Source organism: Alternaria hordeiaustralica (assembly GCF_023758085.1).
Source record: "Alternaria hordeiaustralica strain BMP 2776 chromosome Unknown scaffold_17, whole genome shotgun sequence".
Classification (NCBI taxonomy): domain Eukaryota; kingdom Fungi; phylum Ascomycota; class Dothideomycetes; order Pleosporales; family Pleosporaceae; genus Alternaria; species Alternaria hordeiaustralica.
The window spans coordinates 481928-499098 of record NW_026056789.1 but is presented as its reverse complement, the minus strand read 5'-3'; the positions used below and the strand labels follow the sequence as shown (position 1 = coordinate 499098).

The following is a 17171-nucleotide window of genomic DNA, read 5'->3' as shown; positions in this document are numbered from 1 at the left end:
CTCCGCTCTTCTGAAAATGGGGTAACCCACAACCATGGACTGCTGGTCTGCTGGTCTAGTTCCACAATCTTTATAAAGCTGCGGTTTCAGCAACCTACTTCCTACCTCAACATACACACAGTGTTTTATCAAGATGGCGCTGGTTTTGGGCATGTGTGCGGCCTTTCAAAATTCTACTCCAACATGTCTATGTTTTTCGCTTTTCGGAAATCGCCGCAGGTGCATACAATGCGTTGGTCGGTCGGTTCCTTGCTAGGCCGACACCTATCGTTCACGATTACCAAAATACAAACCTCACCAAGCTATGTCTGCGTCGCCAAAGATTCGGCACTTTTGTAGGATGAATCTCTTCTCCAAATCAACATGACAACCCTCGATGCGGCGCTCTCCTGGCCATGCTGGACCTCCATATAAAGCCACGACCTCGCATGATACTTCCTTCGCCGACACACCTCTTTGCGCATTACCAAAACGCGCGCATCATCATACTATGTCTGTGTTTCTGAAATCGCCTCACTCTTATGGGATGATTCTCTTTCCCAAAACAGCAGACGCCAATGCCATGGCGGCGGTCTCCTGGCTTTGCTGTCGATATAAAACGACAGTCGCGAATCTTCCTTCATTCTTCAACAAAGTACGCTCTTATGACCAAATACAGAGACAAACCTTGGTATGTCTGCTTCTCGAAAGCTGAATGCGGCTTCGAAAATGTTCCTGTCTTCTAAAACAAAGATACAGCTGCCAATGTGGTGCTCTTCTGGCTGTGCTTTCGATATAAAGTCACGACCTTCAATATCGCTTTCCTCTTTAACAAACTATACCCCATTTACCAGAAAACTGCATGATCACTCACCCGATGTCTGTGTTTCTAGGGTTGACATCGATGTCATATCCTTCTTTCTTCTAAAGAATGCGTACAGCCGCTTATGCGGTGTTCTCCGGGCTCTACTGTCGATATAAAGCTACCGTCCAGCTTCTTGTCGTATTCATTAACGGCGATCTCGTCGATTACCAAAACACAGGTTCGAAATGGCGATGCTTGCACTGCTCAAAATGACCACCAATCGTGTGATGTGTTCTCCTCTCTTCCCAGAATCTCGAAGTAACGCTCATATGTGCAAGGAGCCGCTGCCCTTGCAAGGCATATAAATATCACCTCGACCGTCGCTTCCTTCTCCCACAACGCTTCCTTCATTTGCCAGAAAACATAATGGGAAACCAGGGATGTTCGCGGTCCCGAAAATCTGCGGAATCGACGCCATGTCCTCCTCTCTTCGAAAACCACCAATGCGGGACCTTTATGCACAGGAAGTCTCTAGTCTCGCAACACATATCCAGTTCGCTCCTGACGCACTGGTTTCTCCATTAACAGTACTTCTTCTTTCATCAAAACCTCTTACAGTATAGCAATGTTCGCGCTCTCGAAAACCACTTGCCATCACGAAATACCAGCTCCTTCTTGCCAGAAAGCAAAATGTAGCAAACTCGTGCAGAGCTCTCTGAGTCTTGCAACGCATTTAAAGCTCAGTCGCGGCAGCCTGCTTCCTTCACCAACACCATTGGCTCTATACCCCAAAACTGGACAAGCAACAATCATGCTTGAGCTTTTCCCAATGAATTGAGCGCCTTAATCATGTCTCGGGCTTCTCCTTGCGATGTTATCCTCGGTAGTACATTATACCCGAAAGCCAAGAAAAAATGATTCCAACTTTGCATGCTTGCGCTCTCACAAAACAGATATCGCATTAGAGCATGTCTCTGCCTTCCTTTCGCGGGATTTCTCGCAGCCTTGACGATATAAGCCCGTCTTGTCATTCGAAATCAAGCCTCACTCTCACTATGTTGCCGCTTTCACAGAATAGAACCTCGATTGGGCCCATTTGCTGCGGTTGCTCAAGACTCTATTGTCACGACTACAAATCTTCCATGACTAAAACTCTATTTAAGAAACATTATGTGTGTGCCTCTACAGCCAAAATAGCACACGGACTATGTTCTTGTGTCCTTCTGAAACTCCAAAATTATCATTGCGCTTGGCTGCGTATCAAAAATCTCATGTCCTCTTCACCATGCGCGCGCACTGGGAATGCTTGACGACAGTTCATAAACACCAGCCTTCTTCGCGGGGTTTCGTGTCTCCTAAGCAGCTACAATCTTCCCGATTTATCCAAAAAGAGGTCTAAAAGATGCCATGATCTTCGCGTCTTCCAAAAGTAATATAAAGTCAAGCCATGTTTCCGTCTTCTTCTCGGTTTCTCGTGTAGACTACGTCTCTGTCGATAAGAGATGGTGCAGTCGCTCATGCTCGGGCTCTCAAAGCTTCAGCTTTACGCCGCATGTCCTTTCCTGTCTCCTCGGTTTTGTAATCACTACTGTACATCTGACTTGCAACCAAGCTCGGCCCCACAGTATGCGCGTGTTCGGGCGATGGACATAAAGACACCACTCTTCTGTTCCTCTCCTAAGATCTTATCACCCACTTCGTCGTTTTTCCAGACCCAAAGTCAACAAGCTTCGTGTCATGTTTGTGCTCTCAAAAACAAGACCCGCACAACGCATGTTCCTTTTCTCTTCCTCCAACTTCACCTGATACTGTCGCATCCTCGATGTCACACCACTGAAAAGATGGGCCTTCTTTGTTTCATATTTGTGCGCCCAGAAAACTAGTCACGTCGGACGTATGTGTCTTCCTCGAAGTTCAAAACTACAATCATTGAGTTCTATGCCCATGCTCGCGAAAACATCTGCTAGAATCTGATTATGAGCGCTTCTCTAAGAGTTGCGAGCTCAGCATAAAGGCGTTTCTTCCAGTTCTAAAACATCTACATCGCACAACCATAGAAACGCCTTCGGTCTGGACCCTCAGGTATAAATACCAGACACTTCCTGACTTCATCCACCATTACTCTACATCCTACCTTTACCTGAAGACATTCCCGAAAAGACTGTCCAGCCTCCTATGGCTGTTCCTCTTCTTCTAAATTACCCAGTGGTACCTTGCCATGAAAAAAATCCCAAACGCTAAGCGTCAAGCATCATGAGAAAGGCCAGCCTGGCACCGACACTTCCATAAAACTCGGCGGAGTACTCGGCAAACAAGAGTAAAAAAGCACACAATTACTTCCCATGGTCGTTGAGGCGGCCTCAACAGTGTATATAGACTACGACCGCCGAACTTGTCCTTCTCTCTCAAACATCTACTTCCTTCAGTTTTGTCCAAAATCCCAGCCCATCTAGGATATGGCTGCGCTTTCCTTCCGAAAACGCATGTCAGGATGCTGTGCGCGTCCAAAAGACTGAAGAATACGTCGCCATGAACAAGTCCGACCTTTCCCTGGAACATACGAAACACCCGTGTGACCGACCCATGAACGAAATCCGAAGTAGACTATGCTATGAGTACTCGTGCCTTCGTCGCTGCTGGCGTATAAAAGCCACGGCCTTCTGCTACCCAGCCTTCCTCTTTCCTGCGCTCTATCAACCCCAAGACATATCTGAAATGCACATGCACTTCCTCCATGGCTGTCTTCTCTTCTCCGAAACAGTTTCTTGAGACCGGGATGACAAGGACCTGAAAGTTCCTGGTCTGAAAGATACGACCAAAGCGTTTATGTCGCTGGAAACTGCTGAAAGCTACGCTGAGTCTACAGCATGCCGAAGTCGTGTTACTTGGCTTACATGAGCACGTGGTGTTCCTCCCGCCCTGGCAAGTGATTATATAAACCACAATTTGTGACCAAGTCTCCCTATGCCACGCTCCCCTCAAAGGGCTACCAAAACAGCGGCATTCATGTTTCATGGCTTCCTTCTCTTGTCCTGAAACTGGGTCCCTCATTCGCGATGTCGAGAACTGGAAGAAAGGAGATTATTATTGCATGAGGAAGACAGAGCTTACGCTGCTACATCCGAAACGCATAAGCGTACTATGGATGTCCAAAAATTCTACCTCTTACCATATATGCGCTCGCCGCGGTTCCCTTGCCAATATCTCTGACGCGCGAGCTGCGAAAATCCCTCTTTCCCACGTCGCTCTGCACCACTAAAAGATCGACGACCTGCTTATATGTCTGCTTTCTGCTTTCTGCTTTTCCCACAATACAATATTAGGAAGCATTGACGGGGGTGCAGAAAGTGAGCCTGCCGTCTACATGAGCAGACTGATTTGTGGCCTGTCCGCTTGCAACGATCCAGCTGACGGTGATGTACAAAAAAGCGCAACACCAGAGAATGGGATGTGAACTGCGGCAAGCTTCGCTGCAGCGCATTTAAGACCCTCATTACTATCTCATCACTTCTTCTCTACACTTCTTCTCACGAGATACCAAAATCCAAAATTTTGGAAGCTCCCATTGATGGCTGCTTTCTCCCTGCCTGCTTGTTAGTTTACCGGTGTTATGGCAGTTATCATAATCAGAGTACGAACCACTTATGAGTGAGACTGACGTCTTGCTCGAATTCTCAAAACACATGCCTGCATTGTGGATGTGCAGAAAGAAGTCATAAAGTTCGGGATGGCTCCACTCATCTTGTCCATATCAATCACAGCTTCTGGCTCTTCTTCCCCTCCATACTATTCCTTCTCAAACACCAAAAACAGTGATCTACTCCGTCATGTAGGTCCTTTTCTCCTCCCCGAAAAATACGGGTTAAGATTTTTACGACGAGCGCCAAAATAGGACAGGAAACACATACATGAGCAGGAACGGCCTTCCGACTGGAATTCTGGAAGAAAGAAACGACAGCGCCGATGTCTAGAAGCTGGCGTTGCGCTCGGCCATGGTGTCACGCATTTTGTGTATAAAACGATAACTCCTGGCCTCTCTTCTCCACCACAATCATCCTGTTCGGCTTCCAAAATGCCCAGAATCCGTCTCATGGGTTTCTCTTCTCTCCAAAGCAGCACAGCCCCCATCATATGACGATCGTCAAAGCATGAAAGAAGTTATCACACGAGCAAAATCACACTGTCGTATGCAAATACAAAAAGCTGCAGTTTAGGCTTTCATGTGCGGAAGTCGACGGTGTTTGTCGCGATGGATATAGTGCCGTCCTCTTATAAAATGCAAGATCTACGACTGGTGTTGTTCTTTTCACTATCATTCGCACTCTTACTGCGAACTTCCAAAATGGAGAGCGTCCAACCATATGAGTGTGCCCTTCTCTTCTAAAAGGACAAAGCAATTACCGATGACTGAAGTCGGGAGATATTTGATTTATGAGCGTGATCATGAATCCGGTCGATAACAGTCACGAAATCGAAAAGCCGAACGCTGCCCACGATGTGCTGAAACCATGTACAAGATCAGAAATGAGCACTGGGAAGTCTGCCAGCTCTGCGTATAAATATCCTGTCCTGGGACTTATCCTCCTCTTTCTACAACTTCTTGTACTTCCCACCGCCAGATTTCCAAAACGTATGGAGTTAGGATTGATGGCTGTGTGCTTCTCTTCCTTACCCAAAACAAATGCATTGCGATTCATGGCTAGCATCCGAAACATAACCATGAGAGCCGAATGCATGAGGTGGGCGACTGGTTCTAAATTACCGAAACGAATGATCAAATTAGGAATGTGCGAACCAAAAGTGAAGATAGAGCTAGCCATGAGCACTGAGCAGTGACTCGCCTGTTGCGTATATAAACTCTACCAAGTTGCTTGCTTCTTCATTACACCTATCTTCCCTTCCTTCAGTATTTACCAAAACTATGTCTACCGAATTCATGACTGTATCCGTCTCTCAAAACAGATATGTGATGCTGTTATGATCGGCGCTCGACATTCAAATCAACCGTGAATATGAGTGAGATGGACTCCTTCGTCTGATCAACTCCAAACGCCCACGTTCGTTGCCATGTGGGATAAAAGCCGGTCACTCGCGTCTACACAGCCAACGAGCGGATTCGCGCTGAGCATGCATATAAACTCCGATTTGAGACTCTTCCTTCTTACGAAATGTGTCTGCACTTCTTTCTAGAATTCACAAAAAAAATATGCCGTGACTTTCGATGGCTGCGCTCGTCTTTCAAAATTCAATTACATGAACACAATGGTTGGCTCTAGAAAAACAATTGCGACCTTGACATGAGTACGACCATCCTCTCGCTTCTATCCTCCAAGACTTTCAACTTCGAAAGCACATGTGGACGCAAAGGCAGTATGATCTTCCGCGATGGGGATGACGTGGGGCCTTGGCGGATGTATATAAACACCTTCGGCGGCTTGTGTTCTTCTCGCATGTTCCACACTTCTTTCTCTGTACTTTCAAAACGTCGGCCTTACAATACCATGGCTGTGCGACTCTTTCTCCTCTTTCGAAAACTAAAGTGAACGATGTCATGATCGGCATCCGAAACTAGGCAATGAGATTGCCATGAGAGAGACTGACCTCTCGCGCCCACCCACCAAAAAGCATGGATATTAGCATACATGCACATCAAACACGCCACATGATCTCTTTACGAGCGCCGCGCTGGCTCCGAACGGACGTGTATATAAGCATCTACTGCGACTCCTCTTCTTCTCTCATACTCCACATTTCTTCCTTTGGGCCTTCAAAAAGCGCAAGGTTCAAATCTTATGGCTGTTCGCTCCTCCTCTTCTTCAAAAACCGGTTAGCTCCTAGACACTTGGACAACCTTCGAAAGAATGCGCGCATTCAAGAAATGAGAACGCCGCTGTCTCTGTCGCAATAACGTCGCGAACACGACCATGTCTGTTCTTCCCGACTTTGCTCGATTACAACCATAAAAGCCCCATCTCTTTCCAGGATGATCGTTACTCCTCTAAGTTCCTCCTACCAACATCCTAAAAGCATCAGAAAATATGGGCATGCCTTTCTCCTCCCTCCTTCCAAAACCAGTATAGATAAACTCGATGGTTTGCTCTGAAATGGACTATCAAAACGCATGTGAGAAGATCTGGTCTTCTCCTCGCACTCTCCGCCTTCAAAAAATACATGTCTTCTCCACCCTTACTTAAACCGATCACAAATCAACATGTCGTTGCAACATGCTCGTCTCCTCTCCACGCATCTTCTGATGATACTCAAAAAGCGAAGCTGACCTGGGTATGATCGTTTCCTCCTCTTTTTCTAAAACACCGCGAATCCCAAAGATGATCGAGCTTCAAAAGCGGTTGAGCATCTGCCGATGAAAGAGTTGTGGTCGTCTTCTCGTCTCCTCATCTCCAACAGATCGACACTCTTCCGTAGGCTGTAGTCCTCCACGACTATAAAACTCGTTCGGGAATCACGCATGTTTGTTTCTCCTCTCCGCTCCTCGAAGCAAAAGACCAAAACAGTCACCAATTGGGATCATGGCTGCGTCTCCTCTTGTTCCGAAACTCTTGGATGTTCAAACCATGGCCAGCATCCAAGTGTCCACACCTTCGCCAAATGAAAGTTCTTCCGTGGCGGACTTGCCAATTCCCACCTTTCAAACTTAAAACAATGAAGCCTGGAGCCATGCGGCGAGCGACTGTAGAAAACGATGGTCCTGCACGACATGTTCTTCTCCCGATCAGTCAGCCCGACGTTTTTCCCAAGTTCACTACGCCTGTTCACTGATCTATTCAACTATCCACTACTAGTGCCAGCCAGGTGTTTGAAAACAAATACCATATACACTACCGTAAACTCAATGCCACGTCAGCTTCGAAACACTACGACAAGGACACAATGGAGTGAACTTCAAAGTATATGTGGGATAGTGTATTCTCTTGCTATCCTAACATGTCTACTATCTATACCCCGCTGCAGGCCGACCGGGCAAGCTAAGCTCGTGGAGCCTCGTAGATAGCGTCATGTAGTTTCGCCTTGGAGTGAGGCTGTGTACATGAATGTGGGGCGGGGAGCGTCGGGGATGCATGGTAGCTCGGCTGCTCCCGGTGTGCTCGAAGCTTGTGTGTATGTCGGTGGTTCGTTCGTTCGGCCGGTAGCCATGTGAAGACCGCAGAGCTCTTTTGTGGGTTGCTTGCGTGCAGACGTCCTCGCAATTTCGCGTGAGGGGTGGCCGTTGTTCAGGGTTCTATAGCTATATCATCTGAACACACTTGGCGGCCTTCCTAGACCCTTGATGCGCCGTGTGCCATCACTTTCTACCCGAGTTTGCTCTTGCTCTTGTTAGTCCAATCAAGGTATCGTGTTCATACTGGCAGTACCGCTGTGATGAAGGCCTCCAGCCCCCGCTCAAACAGCTCATTCGCAACGCCAATGCCACCAGGGTGCTCCGTCGGCGCAAGCGGGTTCTTGACCACGTATTCCACATACAGATTCGCCCAGATCTGATGTAGGTATTGGCGTAGGTTGATAACCTTTGTATCGGTGAGCATGACAAACTTCATGCGCGTAGGCGTCTCGTAGTAATGCAGCTTGTACTCGCCGGTGCGATAAGAGAGGAACGTGTCGTCGGCGCCACCTAGCTTGGTGACGAGGTTACGGAGGGAGAAGACGAGGCCAAAGACGAGCTTCTCGTCGTCGGAGTGCGACATGCCCTTGCGAACGGCAGCAACCACGTCGCCATTGCTCGCGATGGAGGCGCCAGACGGCGGGCGGGCGGCAGCTTTGGACGAGGACGAGGTTGGGCGGGCGGGCGTCCAGCGGCGCGAGTAGATGCACTCGGCTGCACGTGCGGTCAGCGCGTGTACAAAGCGGTGATCGCAACTTCACATGACGACTTACTGTGCCGATCGAAGATGTAGAAGCTGTAGAGGACCATTGCGGGAAGATGACGTCGTGGAGGGATGCGACAATGGGGCGAGGTTGTTGTATGCGAGGTGTTCTACTTGTGGTGTTGGAGATAGGGAAGCGGGTGTGGTCGCCGATGCCAATTGAGCGTCGCGATATGGCGCCAAGGTAGGAGCGTGTTTTGTGAGGAGCGTCCGTAGCTGTGTATACGCAATTCACTAGCCAAGTGGGTAACTGAGAGCCTAGACGGTGGGGACGGCGTGCGCCAAGTGCGGTGGGTGGATGGGAGTGATGTGATTGCCCGTCAACGGGTGAGGCTGAAAGAAATGTCAGGAAAGGCCCCCTCTCTGCTGCATCGCTCCCCTCCTAGTCGGGCCCCAGAGCAAAAGACATCCTGGGCTGTCGGAACGTCGTAGTCCAGCGCCCCGAACTTCCCCATATTATTTCTCCCTAGCCGTCTCCTAGGCCCGTGTCCATCTTATCAACTACGTACTTAGCATCTGCCGTGCCCTCGACTGCGAGGTAGTTATGTCACACTCGCCCACGCCCTCGTCCACACCTCCACCCAAGCGCCCATCCGAATCCGACCTGCGCATCTACACATCGCAACCCTCCCTAGAAGTCCCAGCTGTCAGCGAGGCCGGACGACCGCCCCCCGTCAAGTTTATGTGCGTGTTGCCCGGGGATATGCCATGGCTACCCCGCGGAGGTGCTGGTCCTGGCCGGAGCTGATGCTAGTCAAGGTCAACACCCGCATACCAGAGCCCGTTACGACACCACAAGCGCGCCGCTTCCTCAACGAGACGTGTGAAGGTGCGACCCACTGAATGAAGAAGCTGCGACCCTGAGCCACCCCTAACAGCACAGGAAACATTCAATGCGCGCTCCGAGTACAGCAACAGCGAAGATGACGGCAGCGCCCAACACCGCATCAACCAGTACCTAGTCAAGCAGGAGATTGGCCGCGGCTCCTTTGGCGCCGTCCATCTCGCTGTCGACCAGTATGGCCAAGAATATGTGAGGATACCAGCTCTCTCGACATCTCCACCGGAAAGAGAAGGCACCACCCGGGCGCATGCCCCCAATAAGACGATGCGGGTTCCCTCGAGGTACAGGCATTGGCTCTCGCTGACGCATCAACGCGCAGGCTGTTAAGGAATTCTCCAAATCCCGACTGCGGAAACGCGCTCAGTCCAACCTCCTGCGCCGCCCGACCGCTGCGAAACGAATGCGCGCGCTCCCTGCTGGCATAGGCTTCAATTCACCGCTGCACCGGCATTCGGTGACCGAAGAGAACAATGCTTTCGAGCTGATCAAGGAAGAAATCGCCATCATGAAGAAGCTGCACCACCCGAACCTGGTCACCTTGATCGAGGTGCTGGACGACCCAGAAGAGGACTCGCTGTACATGGTCATGGAGATGTGCAAGAAGGGTGTCGTCATGCAAGTTGGTCTCGAGGAGCGTGCCGACCCCTACAGCGAAGAGCAGTGTCGGTGTTGGTTCAGAGACATGATACTGGGTCTCGAGTACCGTACGTAAGGCTAGGTCATTCGCGAGACAATGCTAACACGTGCCAGTTCACGCCCAGGGTATTATCCATCGAGACATCAAGCCCGACAACTGCCTAATCACCGAAGAGGACGTGCTAAAAATAGTCGATTTCGGAGTCTCAGAAATGTTCGACAAGGAAGGCGAGATGAAGACGGCCAAGTCAGCGGGTTCGCCAGCGTTCATGCCCCCGGAGCTGTGCGTTGCCAAACATGGCCATGTTTCTGGAAGAGCCGCCGACATATGGTCCATGGGCTGCACACTATACTGCCTTCTTTTCGGTCGTATACCATTCGAAAAGCACGGTATGATCGAGCTTTACCAATCGATACGGATGGACCCATTGGAATTTGAGACTGAATGCAATCCCGAGCTGAAGGATCTTCTGGTCAGGCTCATGGACAAGGACCCCAAAAAGAGGATAACCATGGAAGAGATCAGAGTGAGTTGACTGCCCAACTTCATTGCGCAAGACTGACTTTCCAGGAACACCCATGGGTCACGCGACAAGGGACGGACCCTTTATTAGCAAAGTCGGAGAACGTCGCCATCATCATCGATCCGCCTACCGATGAGGAAGTCAATGCTGCCATCACTGGCAACATGGGTCACTTGGTAACAGTGGTAGGTGCACGTCTTCCCTATCGCATGCGAAAGCATTGGTATCAAAGTATCGTAGCCATTCTTGAGCTAACAACTGCATAGGTACGGGCAGTGAAGCGGTTCAAGCAGCTGCTCTTCAGACGGCGACCAGACCGCATAGAAAGTATACTGGGCAGTGCCTCGCGAATCGTTCAGCCGCCCATGTCCATGCGACCATCAGCACTACGCAAATCAAAATCACAAGACACACACGACCGCCGACCAGTTGAGAGCGCTCTCTCCTCCGAGGGTGTACACCATCAGATCAAAATCGACGAAAAGGGCCAGCGACTTCCCCATAACATGGACGACATGGCATACACCAAACCTGGTCTCCGACCTGAGGTGGCAGGGAAGCGTTCAGCCAGCAAGGGATCTACTTCTAACAGTCCGACGACGCCGACGGCCCCAGGTCTCAGTGAAGCCAAGATCATCCACGAGAACATGTCAATCCGGCCAGCGCCCATACATTCCATCTCAACTCCCGGTGGCCTCGCCCCCTCATCATCAGCGCCAACTACACCTCTCGGCAAAGGCCACGCACACAACCCACTAGAAGACACCCTCTTCCTCAACATCGGCACAGGCGAAGACTTCCTCCCCGAACCCGAAGACGGCTGCATCGTCTCCGAATCCCCCTCCAACGTCGACATCAACGTCTACGAGACCGCCTACGAAGAAGAAGTCCAACGCATCATCGCCCAACGTCGCGAGCAATTCGCCGCTGCCGCCTCCGCCGCCGCCCGTCGTCCTACCTTGTACCTAACGCGCCGCGTCGAGAACGTCAAATCCATCCGCGACAGCGACGCCATCTTCGACGAGGGCCAGGATCTACGTCAGAATATCAAAGTCAGTCTCAAGTCTTTCGTTACTAAAACTAAAGAGGATATCGAAGCGAGAGGTGAACTGCAGAAAATCCAAGATGGCAAAGAGGGCAAGCTTAGCAGAACCATGCGCAATGTACGTGAGGCTAAGCGTCTTGTGGAGGAGGCTCGGGAGCGAGTCAAAACCGAAGAGAGGGATCGCGAGAGAGAGCGCAGTAGGAGTGCGACGCCAGTACTGCGGACTAATAGTTCGGCTAGTGTGCTTAGTCGGAGTGGGACGCCTGTGGGGAGTTGAGTGTGATCATTTCAGTGTGAGTTGTGATGGAGAGAGGTGACGAGTGTATTTGTGGGGGATGTGCGTGTGTTTCAATGGGCGTTTTTGGATGTATACATAAAGGGTTCTCTATTTGTTTTCTCCTTGAGGGGATGGGCCTGGTGCTCCGAGTTATTCATACTGGTATTTGAGGGAATGGATTTGTTGGATTGAGGATGTGAAGTGAGGATGGTGATGTCGTGAGGAAATTTCCATTCATCATCGTCGAAGCTATCATATGCCTCGAGATCAAACACCACAGTCCTGTTGTTGGTATCGATTGCGGGAGCTGTACGTTGTTGGTTGCTCATCGTCAGTGGTTCGTCGGACGGAAGCGGAAGCTAGGCGATGGAGAAGGAACGAGCACTATGTCGTTGGTTGATAGTTGATAGCGTTAGCGACGTTGATGTCCTCGATCCATCGTTGATGTCGTTGATGCATCGTGAATTTCCTTGATTGAGCATGGATAGCGTTGGTGACGGTGACATCGTGGGCAGAGTCTAGGGGCTCGCCATAGCATTTTCATGTCTGTCGATCTTTAAGCTTTTACCATGTTACGCCGGTCCGCTAAATGCAGCTGGGCTCCATCTCACTTCGTGTCTGCCTTGAAAAGTGCAGGGCATTTCCTGACTAGCCGAGGAGATGTCCCTGAAGCTAGCTGTTCTGGGACTAGTGAAGAAGTACACAGCCTCACATCGTGCTGGGGAACCCAATTCTTCCTACGACCGTCGTGCGCTCCTCGAGTTGGTTGCACGACAGCACACGATTCTGGTGTGCAGCCACACGCCATCGAATGAACGGAGAGCTCCACTGCTGTTTACAGACCACTGTGGCTTGCTGCGGGAGGATGTCTTGCAGGATGATGGGGAAGAGTAGGAGTTCTTTCCGTGCTCGTGCACAGGTGTTAACTCTCCGGGACGACACCTGCAGCCATAGCACAGGCATCCATGCAGCGAAGCAACGAACCGATGAAGGAACGGGTCTAGCCCGGGGTAATTGCGCTCAGGCATCCCGCGACGCGTAGGTCTCGCCGAATATCTTTTGTTCGACGGTTCTCCATTTCCTCGAGACGAATGCGAACTGCGTACGTGTGGGCTGCCTAACTACCTCCCTGGCCCCCCTCCGCCACCACCGTCCTCGCTTCTTCGACACCGAGTTGCGCATACGAATGCACTAACCGCGATCTCGCGTCGCCTTTGCTGGCATTGATACGAGATGGCGGCGTTGAGATACGATGATAAGAAGGCTTTGACTGCGGAAGAGGAGGGTATCAAAGTTGCGTGTACATCTGTCAACTCAACGCAAGAATCATTCTCGGAAGGAAAGCCTGCAATACAGCATGAACGCGTCAAAACCTGGGGTAATGACAGCGTGCAGGAGGCAACATGCACACCGCGAGGTTGGCTGTCGGAACCGCGATGGAAGGTACGCTGGACCTGGATGTTGCACGACGCCTGTCTGAGTATCTGGCACGCGACTAAATGGACCGCGCGGACGATCAAGAATGCACCGCTATGGAAACACTTCCGGTGGTCGAAGAAGCAGTTCTACGCCTTTCTCCTCTTACTCAGCTGGGTCATCCTGCCCATATTTGCAGCGGGCACGGTGACACCGATAAGATACATTTTCGCAGACAAGACTTTGTCATGCGGAAACACCATCGGCGGAGACCCTCAGAATGCAACGGTGACGGGAATAGAGAAACTATTTACGCTGGACGCTACGTGGGGCCAATTCACCTTCTCACAGGCCAAGACGATAGACATTCTCTGGGACTTGCTTATCGGGAAAGGCGCGCAGGCATTGGCGTGGTGGGCCACGTACAATGTCTTCTGCGACGCGCTACTACGCGCGATCGAGCGACATCCGGCGAGCTTCAGCATTTTCCAGAGGATGGCTATGGAAGGGCCCGGGTTGCACTGTCTATGGGCGTTGACGAAAGAGCTATGGACTGCGAAGAGTATACGGACGCGAGTTTTGTTCTTCTACATGTTTTGGTCGACGGGTTACGTGCTTCTTGTACCCATTGTCCTCGGCGCCATGACAGGTTACGACAGCACGTCTATCGCGTGGCTCGATATCGACGGGTCCAACAACATCATTCCCGCTTCCCAATTATCAAGTGCGTGGGTTATCCTGGGCACCAAGAACGAGACGTGGAAGCAACCAGGCTGTGCGGACTACGAATTGCAGAGTGATTATGGCTACATTACGGATAAGAGACGGCAAAGTTGTACGTCGCCGTCCTCCACCTTGCCCCTCACATACCCACACCCATCATCCAACCGCTGCTCCGAGAATCTTTCGACATACTAACATCAACAAAATAGGTGACTGCAAATTCGCCAACGGCACCACTGTAACCGCCGCCGAACAAAGAGACCTCTGGCAACACACCTCGTTTAATCAATACGACGATCTTTTGTTCAATTGCACCTTCGACTTCCCCAACAACACACAGACCTGGACGGAACAAAAGGTCTACAATCAAGATTCCATCACTCATCTCTGCAACACCAGCGTCTCCGTCCCTGTGGGTGGCAAAACGTACAACGCCGACGACCTAGTCGGAGACTACGGGTACTGCTACAATGGAATTGGGTATCAGTACTACTCGCTCATAGGGAGAAGCCGTTGCCTCCCCGACACCGCCAACCCGACCTATCAATGGGGTTTCTCGACACTCATGGCTGGTTTGTTCATGTTTGTGACGAGTGCCTGGGTGCTTAGTATGTACGTGCTGTGGCAGGACGCGCAGTTCAATTCCACGTTAGTGAAGGAGGGATACAGACTTACGCCGTTGCGCGCGGCGTTTGCGATGGCGGTCGCAGCGAGGCGGCGCACGGGGTTGAGCGGGAAGGATCTTATCAGTGCGAAGAATAGGGCGTTGGGCAGGCAGCTATACGGGAAGAAGGGGACGAGAGGGACGGTTGTGGAACATGGGCTATTTTTGCAGGATCTTGAAGATACGGATACAGACGGGGCTGTCAAGTCGCCCATTACGCCGATGTCACCTACACCACTATTATCGACACCAACTCCTACGTTTGCGTCGGCGGGCAAGGAGAAAGCATGGATAGCTTCTCCGACTGAAGACGACACGGAGATCAGACCGCTGGCTAGGTCGGATACAGATCTTTCTGTCCACGTCCTCAGCGACGAAGAATTGCGGAAAAGATACCTGAGAGGTGTGGAGGAGGCAAGGCTGAGTCGTAAGCCGCTTAGTCGCGAGGCAACGCTTGTGGGGGAGGGGATGTGGGAACGAAATCATGGTGACGATGCTCGGGATCGAGATGATGAACCGAGTGCTTCAGGCAACGGGTATCCGAGAGAGAAAGAAGGCGAGGCTGCGGACACATCGAACGATACAAGAGAAGGGAAGAGTGGGAAGGATAGAGGTTGGAGGAATAGGCTGAAGAAGGTCAGACGACCTGGTTGAGTGGGGATGGGAGATTTGATACGAAGTAATGCGTAATATGAACAAACATATGATTGATATCTGGTCCACTTAACAGGGGAGGCGGTTCTCATCGCGGACACAGTCAACTTCTTTGGACATGTCATCAATTCGCCGCACTTCGCCCCGTCAGCCGACGTTGGAAACCTCTCTCCAGAAAAGCTCAGAACATGGTCTCCCACGGATCCTGTTTTTGGTCTCCCTGTTTCTGCTCTCATACACCCTGGTTCTTCTTTTTTTGATAATAAAGTCATAGCCAGAGAGTTAAGGAGAGGAAGAAGCACTGTAGAAAGAAGGCTTTTATACCCCTCCTAGTCCCGAGCGAGCAGCACAGCCATGTGTTGAGCGACGATAGCTTTCTGGTCTCCCGCCTCTCATGAACGATTGGCCTATGCCTCTACTGTCACAAAGGGGGTGCTCACTCTTTTGAGCAGTCGGAAGAACATTCTTTGCAGGCATATGATCTTTGGTAGGCCACGTCTAAGCGAGTTGCCCATGACGAGCAAGATATGTTATTTCGGGAGGAACCGCTTCTCATGTCCTTTTTGCTTGATGATTTGGATGATCTTTCGGAAATTAGGCTGTAGAAAAGCAGCGAGGAGGAAGAGAGAAAACATTTTCTTGTCGGCCACAATTTTAGAAGTTGAAGCAAGTCAGACATAGCCTTGTTGATTACTGACTTTTGGTCGTCTGCTTCTCATGGGCCGAGATGGCAAAGCTTTTGGTCTTTTGGGGAAAGTGATGGATAGAGGAAGAGTAATCGAGAGAGAAGAAGGTCGCTTTATATGTTCTGTCCGTCACTACCACGTGACTCTGCCGACAAACGTCCGGGTTCGAATGTGTGAGCCCGCGACGCGCACGCAAACATCCCAACTACTTGATGACTTTTTTTTGACACGCTGTAGAATGTACTGTTACCATGCTTCAGGTGTATACATGATCGACTTGCGGATGAGGAGAGCGCAACACGTGGGAAGGATCGAATGCTCTTTTTGGTCCGCGCGCGCACAGGTCAGAACATGGGAGGACCTGCACTAGTTTTCTGGTCCGAACGAACTCAGGACATAGCGATGGCTTGATTCTGTTTTGAGAAGAGATATCGGAAAATGTCGGTGGGGAAGAGGGAGAAGAACCAGGAAGAAGGCTTGTTATATGTCTGCTTTGTACAGGAAGCAAGGACATCAAGAGTTCGGGTTTAGCATTTTGGCCGCGGTCTTCTCATCGGGTCTTTGAATCGGGCTTTTGGTATCATAAAAAGGAAGTTTTGTTGATGAAGCATAGAGTAGAAGCAGAGGAAGGGGTATTTATATGCTTCGTAGCCCGTTCCGAGAAACTCCGACATGACAGATGAAGAACATTGTTTTTCGAGCTCTCAACCTCTCATGCGATTAAACCCTGCAGGCTTTTTGCATTGAGTTTAGATGTAGAGTATGAGAAAAGAAGAGAAGAGCATAGTCTGAAGACGCCCAGTCTTATAGCTCAGCGCGACACATAGTAGTAAGAGTGAGTCTTTTGGTCTTCTGCTTCTCATATACTGGTGGCCGATCTTTTTTGGTAGGTATCTCGGGTATAGATTGTAGGAAAGCAGAGGAAAGAAGAGCATATGCTGATGTTTATACGGTTTTATAGCTGGGCGCGGCGGAGAGCGGACATTGCTCTTGCTCTTGCGACTTTTGATCTCTCACTTCTCATTAGTTTCCTTA

At 50.4% G+C, this 17171-nt stretch overlaps 3 protein-coding genes across 3 annotated transcripts; 2 read left to right on the top strand and 1 right to left on the bottom strand.

Moving 5' to 3' along the window:
- Window positions 1–8142: 8142 nt before the first annotated feature.
- On the bottom strand, window positions 8143–8714 carry J4E84_007686 (uncharacterized protein; the record flags this gene model as incomplete). The annotated part of the gene is made up of 2 exons (XM_049390268.1): window positions 8143–8618; window positions 8678–8714. The coding sequence occupies 2 exons, from the start codon at window positions 8712–8714 to the stop codon at window positions 8143–8145; spliced, it is 513 nt and encodes a 170-aa protein (XP_049242121.1).
- Window positions 8715–9211: 497 nt separating this feature from the next.
- On the top strand, window positions 9212–11993 carry J4E84_007685 (uncharacterized protein; the record flags this gene model as incomplete). The annotated part of the gene is made up of 7 exons (XM_049390267.1): window positions 9212–9351; window positions 9427–9496; window positions 9551–9700; window positions 9831–10215; window positions 10262–10674; window positions 10719–10856; window positions 10938–11993. The coding sequence occupies 7 exons, from the start codon at window positions 9212–9214 to the stop codon at window positions 11991–11993; spliced, it is 2352 nt and encodes a 783-aa protein (XP_049242120.1).
- A 1458-nt stretch (window positions 11994–13451) lies between these two features.
- On the top strand, window positions 13452–14785 carry J4E84_007684 (uncharacterized protein; the record flags this gene model as incomplete). Its single annotated transcript, XM_049390266.1, has 3 exons — window positions 13452–14244; window positions 14342–14714; window positions 14770–14785. The coding sequence occupies 3 exons, from the start codon at window positions 13452–13454 to the stop codon at window positions 14783–14785; spliced, it is 1182 nt and encodes a 393-aa protein (XP_049242119.1).
- Window positions 14786–17171: the final 2386 nt, after the last annotated feature.